Here is a 19,415-nt window from a genome sequence, read left to right as displayed (position 1 = left end):
ACCTTGCTGCCTAAGGTAGGGTTTGGCAAGCAAGGAGACAAGCAGTAGAAATGGTTGCCGTGTGCAGGCGGGAATTAGGTTGCTGGAATTTAAGTCCACGATGGCCTGTCATGAAGGGCAACATAACGGGAGCGCAGAACATCGTCGAGGTACCGTTGTGCTGTAAGTGTGCTGCGGATGAAAACTTAAAGGGAGTTGGAACGCCCTCGACAATGTTAAATTTAGTGACTTGGCTTCCCTGTATTTCAGGAACTGCGCCCATTGTCATGAAGCTTTTACAGTACATTAAACTGTATGTTCCGAGTCTACTGAACTATAATAATCACTTTTCAGTCACTGCTTTCAGAAATACAATGTTTAATTACACGGTTAAAATTTTGTGTGCATTTTTGTACGTTATCCTAAATAATTTTAATTACACATAACACTATGCTTTTCTTTTGCTTCAGTGGACTCGGGATATGTATGTTATTACTCTCTGAAAATTTTAAAACTCTACTCGAAGTGGTTTCTGAGATTTAGGGAAAAATGCAACAGAAAATGTAAATTTTCAGGAAAGGCTTCTAAAGTTTCAAAAGACTGTAACTCAATATATGCTTAATTTTTTATTTTTAGTCCCCCCTAAGCACCGTAAACCATGCTGTATATGATCCTCTTGATCTTTTTCCAAGTTTTTTCTTCTTTTCTTCTTTCTGGACTCCTTAGTGGCCAACTGTGCTGCATACTCTGCTTTATCAATGCGAACCTTGTCCATCCGTTCAAGTTCTCTGATGCAGTTTGCTCCAGGATTAATTCTCATATGCTGTAGCACTTTCACCCTACCACTGTTGCCATCATTAAAAGCAATAACAGCATCACTGCCCCCACTTTAGTGTCTTCATTCCAACAAAAACATTTTTTGGTAAGCGTGTCGATTTAAGATTATAGAAGACTCAATGGGATTTTGAATCTGACCATGTAGACACTTCTTCAGTAATTCAGAATTTGCCATGCCTCTGTAAATAGGTTTTAAGATATCCATGGTTGCTGCTGAAATGGAATGTTTATGGCTGTATGAACTGTTTGAGAACTGGGCATTGCGATAATTGCACCATGAATCAGGTCCAGGAGGGCGAAGGTGGTGTACTGGGTTTTCATCGGTTGACAGTCTGTGGAAGAAGGTAGCCCATACTGCCTGCTTCATTTTCAAAAAATCCTTAGTATCAGTTCTGATGGCCATCCCATAATACTGCTGTAGTTCATCAATCATTTTGTTTGTCAACCTGCCTCTTATAGTTTTACCATCAGAAATTTTCTTGTTTCTCAAACTCTGTTTCAACTTTACTGTTTTTGACAGTATGCAAACACATAATTTTACCTTTATAACAGCAATCAACAGGCTTCTATATAAAAAAATTACCGATTTTATTAGATCTTGAAGTAATGCAAGTAAAAATTTTAACGTTTTAAACCGGTGTAGATTATATTTAAAAAATAAAACAAATACTTCCCATGTGAGTTTATAAGTGATATATACATCATTTTATTACAGATTTTATTATACTGAAATAAAAATCTGAAAATGTGAAAAACAAGTTTTTCCGTTGTAACTCCCCTTAAAGGGCCCTGAAAAAGGTGGCACCTGTCACCACCATTTCTGGTTGCAAGACCGATTGGCGGGCAACGGTCTGGATGGTATTCCATCACTGTCCGGGAGGCCTCCAGACAAGTTTTTGCTGACCATCGAGGCTCAATTCGAAGCTTCACTACGAAAATTCTACTGCAGACAACAAGATTCCAGGCCAAAGGCGTGTCTGGAAAAGACCCAGACAGCGGGGGGATGCCAACCTGGCCAGGCAGGTTTACACATGTAAAACAGTTAGTAGACATTACAGCATGCGTTTTAGCAAGCATGAATTAAAAAAACATGCATTTTTAGCATATTCACCTTCAAACATTACCGCACACGTCACATTATTGTTGTGGTCTTCAGTCCTGAGACTGGTTTGGTGCAGCTCTCCATGCTACTCTATCCTGTGCAAGCTTCTTCATCTCCCAGTACCTACTGCAACCTACATCCTTCTCAATCTGCTTCGTGTATTCATCTCTTGGTCTCCCTCTACGATTTTTACCCTCCACGCTGCCCTCCAATACTAAATTGGTTATCCCTTGATGCCTCGGAACATGTCCTACCAACCAGTCCCTTCTTCTGGGCAAGTTGTGCCACAAACTTCTCTTCTCCTCAATCCTATTCAATACTTCCTCATTAGTTATGTGATCTACCCATCTGATCTTCAGCATTCTTCTGTAGCACCACATTTCGAAAGCTTCTATTCTCTTCTTGTCCAAACTATTTATCGTCCATGTTTCACTTCCATACATGCATACACTCGATACAAATACTTTCAGAAATGACATCCTCACACTTAAATCAATACTAGATGTTAACATATTCCTGTTCTTCAGAAACGCTTTCCTTGCCATTGCCAGTCTACATTTTATATCCTCTCTACTTCGACCATCATCAGTTATTTTGCTCCCCAAATAGCATAACTCCTTTACTACTTTAAGTGTCTCATTTCCTAATCTAATTCCCTCAGCATCACCCGACTTAATTCGACTACATTCCATTATCCTCTTTTTGCTTTTGTTGATGTTCATCTTATATCCTCAACTGCTCTTCCAAGTCCTTTGCTGTCTCTGACAGAATTACAATGTCATCGGCGAACCTCAAAGTTTTTATTTCTTCTCTATGGACTTTAATACCTACTCCGAATTTTTCTTTTGTTTCCTTTACTGCTTGCTCAGTATACAGATTGAATAACATTGGGGATAGGCTACAACCCTGTCTCACTCCCTTACCAACCACTGCCTCCCTTTCATGTCCCTCGACTCTTATAACTGCCATCTGGTTTCTGCACAAATTGTAAATAGCCTTTCGCTCCCTGTATTTTACCCCTGCCACCTTTAGAATTTGAATGAGAGTATTCCAGTCAACATTGTCAAAAGCTTCCTCTAAGTCTACAAATGCTAGAAACGTAGGTTTGCCTTTCCTTAATCTTTCTTCTAACATAAGTCGTAGCGTCAGTATTGCCTCAGATGTTCCAGTGTTTCTACGGAATCCAAACTGATCTTCCCCGAGGTCGACTTCTACTAGTTTTTCCATTCGTCTGTAAAGAATTCGTGTTAGTATTTTGCAGCAGTGGCTTATTAAACTGATTATTCGGTAATTTTCACATCTGTTAACACCTGGTTTCTTTGGGATTGGAATTATTATATTCTTCTTGAAGTCTGAGGGTATTTCGCCTGTTTCATACATCTTTCTCACCAGATGGTAGAGTTTTGTCAGGACTGGCTCTCCCAAGGCCGTAAGTAGTTCCAATGGAATGTTGTCTACTCCGGGTGCCTTGTTTCGACTCAGGTCTTTCAGTGCTCTGTCAAATTCTTCACGCAGTATCGTATCTCCCATTTCATCTTCATCTACACCCTCTTCCATTTCCATAATATTGTCTTCAAGTACATCGCCCTTGTATAGACCCTCTATATACTCCTTCCACCTTTCTGCTTTCCCCTTTTTGATCACAGATGTGCAATTCACAATATATGTTCGAATATCCCACTCTGAACTTCAAAGCATTTGTGCACTCTTGAAAGAGCATGTATTGTTTGTCTGAGTGCCTCTTCACGTTTCCTAATGAGAGCAGCACTGCCATTAGGCGACCAAGCATTATCTCTCACGTTCCGTTTTCGTAGGTCACCTCAGTTCTCATGCTAGACAGTTAAAAGTACATTACAGTCCGCATGGCCAAAGGAACGCTCTCAAGAAGGTCAACATATGAATTTTAAAAAAAAGCAAGTAATTCTGTTCCGTCATTCGCTCTTCTAAAATGACTAGGCCTGTCACCATGTTACCCACCATGCCGCAGCGAACACTGATCAAAAACGAACTTTTAAACTGGTTTCGACTGCAGCATGTGGATTTTCCTGCGACCATCTATGATTACTACGTGTATTGTTGATTCCATTTTGTGTAAATGATTTCGTGAGTGAATAATATCAAAAAATGTTCAAATATGTGTGAAATCTTATAGGACTTAACTGCTAAGGTCATCAGTCCCTAAGCTTACACACTACTTAACCTAAATTATCGTAAGGACAAACACACACACCCATGCCCAAGGGAGGACTCGAACCTCCGCCGGGACCAGCTATACAGTCCATGACTGCAGCTCCTCAGACCACTCGGATAACGCCGCGCGGCTGAATAATATCAATGAAAGCAAATGGAAATTGTCATTTAACCACTGACAAAATTCCAGTCGTGTAGCACTGTCGCCACTGAGGAGATTGGGGACACGCTATACGTGAAATGGTTTCAACTTTTCCGTATGCAATGTTCGTCATTCTAGTGTTCGTGACACATACGTGTGGTGAGCTGGTAGTAGGCTTACCCTGCACAATTCCAACAGTGTGTTATGTTGTGCCACAGAGTGTTGAAGTACACGTTCAGAAGGTAAACTGCAACTTGGAAGAATACCTGTTTCGCACAGTGGGCTGAAACCTCTGGTAAACATTCTGCGGTAAGGAATTCGTGTCGGAAGTTTCCGACAGTATTTTTCAACGCCAGAAGGAGGCATACTACATCTGCATAGTTTTCATTGATTGTAGATGAGCGGCACTGTCCTCATAGCGTGTACAATCACAGTTAACAGATGCTTCTCTCTGATGCGCTTTCAATTCCTCGCACTACCTTACTCACAACATACCATGGACAACTGCGCTCTCACGAGGCTGGTTTAATGGCGAAAAGATATCCAGAGGAAAGAGGTTGAGAGCAATGTGGTAGGTTGGGTTAGAATAAAATGTCAAAGGGTGGCTAAGACATACACACACATGTGCTCTAGTAGCGAAAAAATAAATGTACATTTCTCTGTTCTATCTCAGAAACCATTCGGAATAATGCATACGTCCATATGAAGATTTTTGCATTAAATGGACTTTTTTTGCATGAAATGGATTCTGAACATTCCATTTAGGACACAATGCAAATTACGGTAATCCTACCTACTTTGTGAAGTTGGACTGAAATGATAATCATTTGCATATTTAAGTAAGTGGTACATATGAAGTCAGGTTGACGTTTGTTATACACTGAAATGACAAAAGTCATGGGACGCCTCCTAATATCCAGTCGGACCTACTTTTTCCCGAGGTATACAGTAACGCGACGTGACATGAATTCAACAAGTCATTGGAAGTTACTTGAACAAATATTGAGACGTGCTGCCTTTATAGCTGTCCATAACTGCAGAAGTGTTGGCAGTGGACGATTTCGTGCCCGAACTGATCCCTCGATTGTGTCCCATATGTGTTCAATGGGATTCATGCTGGGCGATCTGGGTGGCCAAATCATTCGCTCGAACTGTCCAGAACGTTCTTCAAACAAATCGTGAACAGTGGTGGCCCAGTGACATGCCGTATCGTTGTTTGGGAAAGTAAAGTCCTTAAATGGCTGCAAACGTTCGCCTATGGTCCAACCGATACGGTCACGAGCCCAGGAAAGGCGCTGCAAGAGATGCCGTACTGTTAGCATCTGTTGCCAAAGTCCATTAACGCCAAACTTCGCCCCACTGTCCTAACGGATACGTTCTTCGTGCATCGCAGATTGATTTCTGCGGATATTCCACGCAGTGTTGCTTGTCTGGAGCACTGACAACACGTGGACGCCCCTCCTCTCGGTCGTTAAGTAAAGGCCGTCGGTCACTGCATCGCCCGTGGTGAGAAGTAATGGCTGAAATTTTGTATTGTCGGCTCACTGCCGACTCTGTGGATTTTGAAATACTGAATTCACTAACAATTTCCAAAGTGCAACGTCCCATGGATCTAGCTCCAACTACCATTCTGCGTTCAAAGTCTAGACGCCGCTTCTCACCATGCCACCACTCAGCCCAGAAAGTAAGCTGCTGTGAAAACTTTTGTCTTCGCGTGCATTTCGCATAATTACGTCGGAAACCTTTTAACATGAATCGCCTGAGTACAAATGACAGCCCCGGCAGTGCACTACCCTGTTATACACTACTGGCCATTAAAACTGCTACACCACGAAGATGACGTGCTACAGACGCGAAATTTAACCGACAGCAAGAATGTGATATGCAAATGATTAGCTTTTCAGAGCATTCACTCAAGGCTGGCGCCGGTGGCGACACCTACCACGTGCTGACACGAGGAAAGTTTCCAACCGCTTTCTCATACATAAACAGCAGTTGCCAGGCGTTGCCTGGTGATACGTTGATGTGATGCCTCGTGTAAGGAGGAGAAATGCGTATCATGACGGTTCCGACTTCGATAAAGGTCGGATTGTAGCCTATTGCGATTGCGGTTTATCGTATCGCGACATTGCTGCTCGCGTTGGTCGAGATCCAATGACTTAACTGAATATGGAATCGATGGGTTCAGGAGGGTAATACGGAACGCCGTGCTGGATCCGAACGGCCTCGTATCACTAGCAATCGAGATGAGAGGCGTCTTATCCGCATGGCTGTAACGGATCGTGCAGCCACGTCTCGACCCCTGAGTCAACAGATGGGGACGATTGCAAGACAACAACCATCTGCACGAACATTTCGACGACGTTTTCAGCATCATGAACTATCAGCTCGGAGACCATGGCTGCGGTTACCCTTGACGCTGCATCACAGACAGGAGCGCCTGCGACGGTGTACTCAACGACGAACCTGGAAGCACGAATGGCAAAACGTCATTTTTCGGATGAATCCAGGTTCTGGTCGCATCCGCGTCTGGCGACATCGCGGTGAACGCACATTGCAAGCATGTATTCGTCATCGCCTTACTGGCGTATCACCCGGCGTGATGGTATGGGGTGCCATTGGTTACACGTCTCTGTCACCTCTTGTTCGCATTGACGCACTTTGATCAGTGGACGTTACATTTCAGATGTGTTACGACCCGTGGCTCTACCCTTCATCCGATCCCTGCGAAAGCCTACATTTCAGCAAGATAATGCACGACCGCATGCTGCAGGTCCTGTACGGGCCTTTCTGGATACAGAAAATGTTCGACTGCTGCCCTGGCCAGCACATTCTCCAGATCTCTCACCAACTGAAAACGTCTGGTCAATGGTGGCCGAGCAAATGGCTCGTCACAATACACCAGTAACTACTCTTGATAAACTGTGGTATCGTGTTGAAGCTGCAATGACAGCTGTACCTATACACATCATCCAAGCTCTGATTCAAAGCCCAGGCGTATCAAGGCGGTTATTTCGGCCAGAGGTGGTTGTTCTAGGTACTGATTTTTTAGGGTCTATGCACCCAAACTGCGTGAAAATGTAATCACATATCAGTTCTAGTGTAATATATTTGTCCATTGAATACCCGTTTACTATCTGCATTTCTTCTTTGTGTAACAATTTTAACGACCAGTAGTGTATGTAGTGTAGGCGATACTACCGCCAACAGTATATGTGGATATCGCTATCCCATGGCTTTTGTCAATTCAGTGTATTCCGCCTTCATGGTGCTGCAATTTCAATAGACAGCAGGGTAGAAAATTTAACCTTGTGAGATGGGATGAATGTTTTTGAAACACCCTGTATGACTTCCTTCAGATTCTCAAAACCCTTTAGCGTAATTCACAAAAAACAACAGAGGGGACGGCGGTACTCACCACGCAGAGCAGTTTCTGCGCGTCGCGGAGGCTGCAGGGGCAGTGGGTGAGGTAGAGCAGCATCCGCGGGAACCAGTGGCACACGAGCCGCAGCAGGCCCGCCGTCGCCAGGAAGCCCAGCCAAGCCAGGCACTGGCGGCCCGCGCTCAGCCGGTACCCGTACACCTCCTGCAACAACACAACACGAAACAATGGTTCAAATGGCTCTGAGCACTATGGGGCTTACATCTGAGGTCATCAGTCCCCTAGACGTAGCACTTCTTAAACCTAACTAACCTAAGGGCATGAAACATCTATTCAACTAAGTACCTGGGTGTTAAAATTACGAACAACTCCAGTTGGAAAGACCAAATAGATAATATTGTGGGGAAGGCGAGCCAAAGGTTGCGCTTCATTGTACGACACTTAGAAGATGCAACAAGTCTACTAAAGAGACAGCTTACACTACACTCGTTCGTCCTCTGTTGGAATATTGCTGCGCGGTGTGGGATCCTTACCAGGTGGGATTGACGGAGGACATCGAAAGGGTGCAAAAAATGGCAGCTCGTTTTGTGTTATCACGTAATAGGGGAGAGAGTGTGGCAGATATGATATGCGAGTTGGTATGGAAGTCACTAAAGCAAAGACGTTTTTCGTTGCGGCGAGATCAATTTACGAAATTTCAGTCACCAACTTTCTCTTCCGAATGCGAAAATATTTTGTTGAGCCCAACCTACATAGGTAGGAATGATCATCAAAATAAAATAAGAGAAATCAGAGCTCGAACAGAAAGGTTTAGGTGTTCGTTTTTTCCGCGCGCTGTTCGGGAGTGGAATGGTAGAGAGAGAGTATGATTGTGGTTCGATGAGCCCTCTGCCAAGCACTTAAATGTGAATTGCAGAATAATCATGTAGATGTAGATGTATGTGACTTGGTCGAATTATGCTTGTTGTCAAATTATTTTAAACTGGGAAACTCAGCAATGCTTCGCAAATGCTGTACGTATGTTGGAATGCATAAATGACGTAACTTCCTTCTCTCCTTTCACTCTGTCCTTCTCTCTTCACCTCCTCCTCCCGCACTCTCTACCCATCCCCTCCTCCCCCATCTCTCATTCCATCTCCTCCTCCCCCTTTCTCTGTCCATCTGCTCCTCTTCCACTCCATCTCCTCCTCCTGTCTGTCTCCTCGTTCCCTCTCTCCCTCCCCCCTCTCTCTGTGTCCATTTCATTTCTCCCCCATTCTGTCCACCTCCTCTTCCCCCCTTTCCCCGATCTCGAACCTTGTTTACTGGCACTGCAAAACAAAGCATTGATTGGGAATTGAAGTCCCTTAAAGTGAGTGCGTAGGCAACGGCCTTGCCGCAGTGGATACACCGGTTCCCGTGAGATCACCGAAGTTAAGCGCTGTTGGGCGTGGCCGGCACTTGGATGGGTGACCATCCATCCGACATGCGGTGTTGCCATTTTTCGGGGAGCACTCAGCCTCGTGGTGCCTATTGTGGAGCCACTCGACCGAATAGTAGCGGCTTCGGTCAGGAATACCATCATAACGACGGGGAGAGCAGTGTGCTGACCTAACGCCCCTCCTATCTGCATCCTCCCCTGAGGATGACACGGCGGTCGGATGGTCCCGGTAGGCCACTCGTGGCCTCCAGATGGAGTGGTATTTTTTTAAAAGTGAGTGCGTAAATTGGCTGGGATCTTTTATATATGGGGTATGAGGGAGACCTGTCCAACTGCTGGATCTGTGAGGATAGTAGCTTCAATGACAGTATTTTGCAAAGTTTTAATCTGCAAACGCGTAAGATTACAATGTGTGCTGGCGTACGTCTTCGCCAACACACCGGTCTTTCCCGCTGTTGGTTTTAAAAGAAAATCATTATTTTATAGTCAAAAAACTTATTACGGATTGTCCCTGTAAAAGTGTTTGGATGTAGAAAGTAATATGCAGAAGTGTTGGTCCCTAATACCCCAAGACATCTTAATGAATAGCAATGTATCCGTATGAAATCCTATTGCAGCGTATTATAAAAATTAGAAGTAAATCGACCAACAACTGTTCGAGATTTTCGGTAACAGCGTTTTCTCTGAAATAATACATCCACATTTTAAATACGAGTATACTTAAAAAATATGCAGCGTGTGTTGGTCTGAATGTTTATTGCAGTATCGGGCAAATACTCAGTATAGGTCACGAATTTTGAGAGATTTTATTAAAATATAAAACTTATGTCCGCCCGAAAGTGTATTTCAGCATAGTAATTGGAAATAAGTCAATCACAACTTTTTCCAGGTTTTTGCTTAAGGTTTCTCATTATGCAATATGTTTATGTTGGGTATTATATACGAATATATTCAAAAATATGTAGCCTATGTCCGTTTGAATGTTTATTAGAGCTTTTAAAAAATTTGAAGTTAATCTGCCAGGAACTTTTCGAGGTATTTGGTAACAATCATAGTCTTGTCTTCATACAGTAGTATGGATATAAGGGGGGACTTCTGTGAGCTATGTGATGAGGTTGCTACGAGTATGACCTCACCTTTGGCGCCCGTAGAGGCTGACGTTTTTATAGAGCATTTCGAATATAGGCTTTAAGTAATTGGCTTCCCTCTGCGCAGTATCGCCACACATCCGGAAGAGATACGTAAATTCCGCTATTTTCTGAATAACTTTCATCTAAAAATCTTCTTCACTCTGGAGGCAGAGTGTGCGGCCGGCCTCCCGTTTTCTGATGTGTTTAGTCTACAGAACAACTGATAATACTCTGGTGCACAGAGTTTACAGGAAAGCTGCCAACACAAAAATGTGTCTTAGACGGCGCTTCTCACCACCCCACCACTCAGCCCAGAAGCAAGTTGCTCTGAAAACTCTTGTCATCGCGTGCATTCCGCATCATAGACAAGATGAGCCTGTGATCAGAGCTAGATTTCCGTAGAGGAACACTGATGGCCAACGCCTATGGTGATCCTTCCATAAACAGAGCCTTCAGACGAAGCGGTAATAATGATAATGTAAACAAGAATAACAAAGAGCCTCTATCACACTGTTAGGTTCCCGTTTGTGTCTAGAGTAACCGACAGGATAGGCAGTATCCATCTGGAGCAAGGTTTCAAAGTACGTTTTGCTTTCAACATAAAACAATTTTTTTTTCCAATCTGCAACGTACGAGCCTGGCCAGCTCCACACTGCTGGAGCTTATGAAGTGATGCGTAGTTGTGGGAAAGTGTATACTGGAGAAACTGGAAGGACAATAAATAACGAGTTAAAGAGCATGAGCGCCACACACGGTTAAGACAAAAGGTGAAATCAGTGGTAGCGTAGCTTCAAGAAGAATGTGACCAAGTTATGGGTTTTAAGAATATACGCGTGCTAGCTGCAGAGAAGGGAAGTCCGTAAAAGCAGCCGGAATATCGAAGAGTAATTACAGTTTCAATACAGATAACGGCTACAGACTTCCGTCTCCGTGGTTACCCATACGGTGTGTACTGAAGCAGTACATCAGCCAGCTACCGGTAATAAATAGATCACTACTTGTTGCCAACTGCTGAGTTGATGTACTGCCATTGTACGCACCATAGGCGATAAGAAGCGTCCGTTTAGCGGACACCGACGTTTTGGACCTTCTACAGAAGGTATATACACTCCTGGAAATGGAAAAAAGAACACATTGACACCGGTGTGTCAGACCCACCATACTTGCTCCGGACACTGCGAGAGGGCTGTACAAGCAATGATCACACGCACGGCACAGCGGACACACCACGAACCGCGGTGTTGGCCGTCGAATGGCGCTAGCTGCGCAGCATTTGTGCACCGCCGCCGTCAGTGTCAGCCAGTTTGCCGTGGCATATGGAGCTCCATCGCAGTCTTTAACACTGGTAGCATGCCGCGACAGCGTGGACGTGAACCGTAGGTGCAGTTGACGGACTTTGAACGAGGGCGTATAGTGGGCATGCGGAAGGCCGGGTGGACATACCGCCGAATTGCTCAACACGTGGGGCGTGAGGTCTCCACAGTACATCGATGTTGTCGCCAGCGGTCGGCGGAAGGTGCACTTGCCCGTCGACCTGGGACCGGACCGCAGCGACGCACGCATGCACGCCAAGACCGTAGGATCCTACGCAGTGCCGTAGGGGACCGCACCGCCACTTCCCAGCAAATTAGGGCACTGTTGCTCCTGGGGTATCGGCGAGGACCATTCGCAACCGTCTCCATGAAGCTGGGCTACGGACCCGCACACCGTTAGGCCGTCTTCCGCTCACGCCCCAACATCGTGAAGCCCGCCTCCAGTGGTGTCGCGACAGGCGTGAATGGAGGGACGAATGGAGACGTGTCGTCTTCAGCGATGAGAGTCGCTTCTGCCTTGGTGCCAATGATGGTCGTATGCGTGTTTGGCGCCGTGCAGGTGAGCGCCACAATCAGGACTGCATACGACCGAGGCACACAGGGCCAACACCCGGCATCATGGTGTTGGGAGCGATCTCCTACACTGGCCGTACACGTCTGGTGATCGTCGAGGGGACACTGAATAGTGCACGGTACATCCAAACCGTCATCGAACCCATCGTTCTACCATTCCTAGACCGGCAAGGGAACTTGCTGTTCCAACAGGACAATGCACGTCCGCATGTATCCCGTGCCACCCAACGTGCTCTAGAAGGTGTAAGTCAACTACCCTGGCCAGCAAGATCTCCGGATCTGTCCCCCATTGAGCATGTTTGGGACTGGATGAAGTGTCGTCTCACGCGGTCTGCAGGCGCCAGGTGGAAATGGCATGGCAAGCCGTTCCACAGGACTACATCCAGCATCTCTACGATCGTCTCCATGGGAGAATAGCAGCCTGGATTGCTGCGAAAGGTGGATATACACTGTACTAGTGCCGACATTGTGCATGATCTGTTGCCTGTATCTATGTGCCTGTGGTTCTGTCAATGTGATCATGTGATGTATCTGACCCCAGGAATGTGTCAATAAAGTTTCCCCTTCCTGGGACAATGAATTCACGGTGTTCTTATTTCAATTTCCAGGAGTGTATATATGATACCCGTTATCAAAGTGATCACCCAAACTGTCAGAGGCGCTGGAAGATTGTCAGCCGGCCGCGGTGGTCTCGCGGTTCTAGGCGCGCAGTCAGGAACCGTGCGACTGCTACGGTCGCAGGTTCGAATCCTGCCTCGGGCATGGATGTGTGTGATGTCCTTAGGTTAGTTAGGTTTAAGTAGTTCTAAGTTCTAGGGGACTGATAACCACAGCAGTTGAGTCCCATAGTGCTCAGAGCCATTTGAACCATTTTTGAAGATTGTCTACTGTAACACCAAAACAGATTACGTAAGAATAAAACCTGTGAATACAGCCATCGTAACCAGCGACAATAGAATGAGACAGGCTGTTAGAGAAACGTCACAACAAGGAAACAGAGCCTGTTATGCAAACTTGAAGGTATTTACGAATTCTCTAATTAAAAGAACGACCACGTTAAGAGGGTATTATTCCCTTTTACGACTAGTTGTTAGATATGGGTTTGAAATGTGGAGAATACGCTGGTGGGGACATGTGGAGAGGATAACATACGACAGGATGCCCAAATGAATAACGAAAAGCAGATTGTATTCCACCAGAAGGAATGTATGACCAGGAGCTAGGTGGGTGGTCAATGTGTAGGCTGGCCTTACCAAGATGGACATCCAAGGATGGCTGTTAACATGGGAATGAGCGTATAAAATAAGTCCACAGATATGTGAGTGGCTCGAAGACTTCTTAAGTAATAGAACCTAGTATGTTGTCCTCAACGACGAGTGTTCATCAGTGACAAGTCTATCGTCAGAGTGCCCTAGGGAAGTGTGAAGGGACCGCTGTTGTTTTTGTAGAGAAATGATTCGGTGGTCAGGAGTGCCGCCATCTGTGGCTATTTGCTGATGATTCTTTGGTGTACGGAAAGATGTCCAAGTTGAGTGACTGTACGAAGATACAAGGCAACTTAGACAAAATTTCTAGTTGGTATGATGAATGGCAACTAGCTCTAAATGAGGCAAAATGTTAGTTAATGCAGATGAGTAGGAAGGAGAAACCTGGAATGTTTGGATACAGTATTACTAGTGTCCTGGCCGGCTGGTGTGGCCGAGCGGTTCTAGGCGCTACAGTCCGGAACCACGCTGCTGCTACGGTCGCAGGTTCGAATCCTGCCTCGGGCATGGATGTGTGTGATGTCCTTAGGTTAGTTAGCTTTAAGTAGTTCTAAGTTCTAGGGGACTGATGACCTCAGAAGTTAAGTCCCATAGTGTTCAGAGCCATTTGCAGCATTTGAATTAGTGTCCTCCTTGGAGCAGTCAAGTCGTTTAAATATCTGGGCGTAACGTTACAGAGCGATATGAGATGGAACGAGCATGTGAGAACTGTGGTAGGGGAGACAAATGGCAGACTTCGGTAAATTGGGAGAATTTTAAGAAAGTGGTTCACCTGTAAAGGAGACCGCATTTAGGACGCTAGTGCCACCTATTCTTGAGTTATGCTGGAGTATTTGGGATCCATGTAAGATCGGATTGAAGGAAGGTATCAAAGAAATTCAGAGGTTTTACGGATAGGTTCGAACGACACTTAAGTGTTACGGAAATCTTCGGGAACTCAAATGGGAATTCCTGGAGGGAAGGCGACGTACTTTTCGAGAAACGCTATTGAGAAAATTTAGAGAACCGGCATTTGAGGCGACTGCCGAACGATTCTGCTGTCTCCGACATATATTGCTCGTAAAGACCACGAACATAAGATACGAGGAATTAGGGTTCATACGAAGGCACACAGACAGTCGTTTTTCTCTCGCGAGTACGACAGGAAGTGACTAGGGGATACAAGATACCCTCCGTCACTTACCGTACGGTGGCTTGCAAAGTTTCTATGTACCGGGTGATCAAAAAGTAAGTATAAATTTGAAAACTGAATAAATCACGGAGTAATGTAGATAGAGAGGCACAAATTGACACACATGCTTGGAATGACATGGGGTTTTATTAGACCCAAAAATATGCAGACGTTCAAAAAATGTCCGACAGATGGCCGTTCATCTGATCAGAATAGCAATAATTAGCATAACAAAGTAAGACGAAGCAAAGATGATGTTCTTTACAGGAAATGTTCAATATCTCCATCATCATTCCGCAACAATAGCTGTAGTCAAGTAATAATGTTGTGAACAGCACTGTAAAGCTTGTCCGGAGTTATCGTGAGGCGTTGGCGTCGGATGTTGTCATTCAGCATCCCTAGATATGTCGGTCGATCACGATACACTTACGACGTCAGGTAACCCCAAAGCCAATAATCGCACGGACTTGGGGACTTTGGAGGCCAAGCATGACGAAAGTGGCGGCTGAGCACACGATCATCACCAAACGACGCGCGCAAGAGATCTTTCACGCGTCTAGCAACATGGGGTGTTTTTTTTTTTTTTGGTTCTAATAAAACCCCACGTCATTCCAAGCCTGCGTGTCAATTTTTACCTCTCTATCTACATTATTCTGTGGTTTATTAAGTTTTCAAATTTATACTGACTTTTTGATCACCCGGTAGATGTAGATGAAGAAAAAAGGAAAGAACAGAGATGAGTGGAAGCAGTCTGTTGAGGCCGTAAAGGGCTGTAGAGAAGAAGAAGGAGAGGAAGAAGATGAAGGAGAAGAAGAAGAAACACAGCTGATAGTGTCATCTTTATTACATTTAAAGTAAATGCCAGAGATAACGTTAGTTTCTCTGTTTTAGCCATTCCCCTAATCCAGACAAATGTGATTCTCATACTTTGGTGAAACTTCCTCACTGCTTAAATAGTTCTTCATGTGGGATATGTGGCACACTTTTGACAAGACGACGTATTCGAGGGCAGTAGTATGGTAGACACTTGCTTATGCACACTGTGTAAGTATTAGCTACAAGATTACTTTCCTTACGACGACTGAGAGAGTTTTCTGTCTTGCCCTCTACACTTCTATGTGTGTTCTTTTTTTGTGTTCCCACATTTACGTAATTTTTTTTGTACCTGATTGCAGTTGCCGCTTGGTAATGGTATTTCTACCGAAAGTGTCCTGTTGTGGAAAATAGATCCTTCAACAGTTTCGGCGAAATGAATGTCTTCAAGTCACTTTGGACAGTTTCTAATGTAGGATTCTACTCTCTGAAAAATTTTGACGCTTAAGGTTTAAATGGTTCAAATGGCTCTGAGCACTATGGGACGTAACATCTGAGGTCATCAGTGCCCTAGAACTTAGAACTACTTAAACCTAACTAACCTAAGGACATCACACACATCCATGCCGGAGGTAGGATTCGAACCTGCGACCATAGCGGTCGCGCGATTCCAGACTGTAGCGCCTAGAACCGCTCGGTCACTCCGGTCGGCGACGCTTAAGGTTTTCTCTTCTAAATATTTTATTTCAGTCGAAAGCTACATTTGAAGTTTGCAGTGTTCATTTGCTCTCTTTACGGATCAGATAACTAACTCGGAAAGCCAGTCATTTAATTTTCGTCTACTAATGTACTTTCAGCTTAATTTCTCATAACTTTACACCATGGCAGTAGGTTTCAGTTAGGTTTCTCGTGCTGGACAATAACGAGGATAGTGCGTAATGGAAGTTTACGTAGAATGGAAAAGTTCCAGTTGGTATTTTAACGCCATACGCTCGACAGTCGGCTTATCAGAGGTACCGTTACGGTACTCGACGGCCTTAAGGAGCAGCAGTAACGCTCGCTGAACGGCACGTGTCCTTCAACGCAGCCGGTAAGAACCAACGCCGAGTGTTCTCTTTCGCTTGAGACCTGCAGTCGTGGCCTTGGCGCCGCACGACGTTCGTTCTGCAAGGGCCCTCGGAACCAGGCACATCCCGGGGACTCCGTGTTCTGATGACGCTAAGATAGCGTCACAAGTACACTTTGGGATGGATGAGGCTGGCGTGCAATAAAGACAACGCGAGCGATTCAGAGAAAGCCCTCAGATCGTGCGATACGAATCTAAGTTGCTTATAATGCGCTTACATTAGGTCGCCGTCACGCGTGCTTATCTCTTGCGACAAGGAAAAGAATTTACTAGTGTCACATCATCCATTCTCTTGGCTATATGTCGCTGTCATCTCCATTCCTTTTCCATTCTTGTCATCATTACGTCTTCGACCCCAGTTCCTTCTTCAGTCCATCAATTAGCTTTGTGACAGCTTTGTAGATGATAGCATGCATCTCTCCCAACTCACAGTTTTTGAATGCTTTTAACATTAAGTCTACGGGTAGAATATATTATAAATAGTAACATACATTGACTGTAAATTTTCCGTTCATGAAAAAAAAAGGTTCAAACGTCTCTAAGCACTGTGGGACTTAACATCTGAGGTCATCAGTCTCCTAGACTTAGAACTACTTAAACCTAAGGATATCACAGTAATCCATGCCCTAGGCAGGGTCGAACCTGCGACCGCAGCAGCAGCAGCGCGTTTCCGGACTGAAGGCCGAGAACCGCTCGGCCACAGCGGCCGGCTCCGTTTCCGACACATTGGTAACGTGCACGGATGAGCCAAACGTGGTAACCACTTCATTAATAGTGTGCTGGACCGCGTTTTGAACGAAAGAGAGCTGTGGTGCAGCGTCGCATAGTTTCGGCAAAATCATTGTCAAGTTTTCGGAGGTACGTGCCACAAAATGTTTCCGCGCCGAACCTACAATTTCCATAAATTATCGGCTGGTTTTTTGTGGGCGCCTGATGTCTTTCATCGGATTCCAATCTGGTGCCTTTGTTGGCTAAGACATCAACGTGAGATATCGGACTGTTCACCAAACCAATGTAGCACAAGTCTGGCCTTGTGACACGGACGGTTATCCAACTGAAAGATACCACTGCCGTTGGGGAAGACTTCAAGCATAAAGGGATGCAAGTGGTTCACAATAGTTTTCACGTAGGCCACAACTGTCAGGGTGACTTCGATTACTATCGCACTTCCGATTGAAGCTCAGGCAGGTGTCCCGCACAAAATACACTGAAGTGCCAAATAAACTGGTATAGAATGCGTTTTTCAACTACACAGATATGTAAACAGGAAGAATATGGCGCTGACGTCGGCAACGCCTAAGTAAGACGACAAGGGTCTGGCACAGTAGCTAGATCGGTTCCTGCTTCAAAAATGGCAGGTTATCATGATTTAAGTGAGTTTGAAGGTGGTGTTATAGTCGGCGCACAAGCGATGGGACACAGCATCTCCGAGGTAGCGATGAAGTGGGGATTTTCCCGTACGGTTATTTCACGAGGGTACCGTGAATATCAGGAATACGGTGAAACATCAAATCTCCGACATTGCTGCGGGCGGAAAAAGATCCTGCAAGAGCGGGACCACGACGATTGAAGAGAATCGTTCAACGTGACGGAAGTGCAACCTTTCCGCAAATTGCTGCACGTTTCACTGCTGGGCCATCAACATAACATCATCGATATGGGATTTCGGAGCTGAAGGCCCACTCGTGTACCATTGCTGACTGCATGACACAAACCTTTACGCCTCCCCTGGGCTAGTAAACATCGACATTGGACTGCTGACGGCTGGCAACACGTTGTCTGGTCGGACGAGTCTCGTTTCAAATTGTATCGAGCTATGGACGCGTAACGGTATGCAGAAAACCTCATGAAACCATGAACCCTGCATGTCAGCAGGGGGCTGTTCAGGCTGGAGGAGGCTCTGTAATAGTGTGTAACGTGTGCAGTTGAAGTGATATGGGACCCCTGATACGTCTAGATACGACTCCCGACAGGTGACACGTACGTAACGATCCTGTCTGATCACCTGCATCCATTCACGTCCATTGCGCATTCCGATAGACTTGAGCAGTCCAGCAGGGCAATGCTAAACCCCATACATCCAGAATTGCTACAGAGTGGCTCCAGGAACACTTGTATGAGTTTATTGAGCATATCTGGGATGCCTTGCAACGTGCTGTTCGGAAGAGACCGCCAGCCCCTCGTACTTTTACGGATTTATGGACAGCTCTGCAGGATTTATGTTTTCAGTTCCCTTCAGCACTTCAGCCATTAGTTCATGCCACGTCGTGTTGTTGCACTTCTGCGTGCTCGCGGGGGCCCTACACGATATTAGGCAGTTGTACCAGATTCTTTCACTCTTAAGTTTGTAATACTGCCACCACTGACCAGCGTCCATGCCGCCGTGTACGTTTCGAGTCGTTCGCCTGTATGACGGCGTATCCGATCATGACCATCGACCTGGTCAAGAATGTGATTCATCGGACCAGAGGACATGTTTTCATCCATCCACGGACCTATTTCGATGATGTAGTACGCGTAGCAGTCACAGTTATCGATATCGTTGGGCCAACATGGGACCACTTGAGGGTCGTCTGATGTGGAGTACGATGTACAACAATGTACGCTGAAGGGTGTGCTCCGAAATACTTCTGGCTGCACCAGCATCGTACTCTGTCGTCAGTCCTGCCACAGATCGGTGCGTTTAACAAAGCGGACAAGGCTTCACCCCCAAGTTGTGTGATCAGGCGTGCACGTCTAACACTTCGTCGCCTGTTCGTGGTTTCGACGTTTTTCAGCCACTTTTCCACTTTTCATATGTGTACTTTAACAGTCCATGAGCTTAATCGTTCCAGATGCTTCCCTGGCTCAGAGCCATAGCAATCTGCCCTTTGTGAAAGGCACTTTTGTGAGAGGAGTTTCCCATTTGCCTCTGTATGTCCATCTTTTCATAGATGGTTGCGGGACTCAGCTGTTCGATACAGGATGTGAAA

General features: G+C 45.4%; 1 protein-coding gene across 2 annotated transcripts in view; it reads right to left on the bottom strand.

Annotated features, from left to right (window-relative positions):
• Positions 1 to 19,415, bottom strand: part of LOC126281537 (polyamine-transporting ATPase 13A3-like) — a 383,790-nt gene that overhangs the window by 154,044 nt on the left and 210,331 nt on the right. For both annotated transcript variants that reach the window (XM_049980588.1, XM_049980590.1), the window contains exon 3: positions 7,669 to 7,836. In XM_049980588.1, coding sequence (XP_049836545.1) covers positions 7,669 to 7,836 — 168 coding nt within the window. The remainder of the gene's footprint in view (positions 1 to 7,668; positions 7,837 to 19,415) is intronic.

The sequence above is a fragment of the Schistocerca gregaria genome, chromosome 7 (genome assembly GCF_023897955.1).
Source record: "Schistocerca gregaria isolate iqSchGreg1 chromosome 7, iqSchGreg1.2, whole genome shotgun sequence".
Taxonomy (NCBI): Eukaryota; Metazoa; Arthropoda; class Insecta; order Orthoptera; family Acrididae; genus Schistocerca; species Schistocerca gregaria.
The sequence above is the reverse complement of the archived record's forward strand: the minus strand, read 5'-3'. Positions and strand labels throughout refer to the sequence as shown.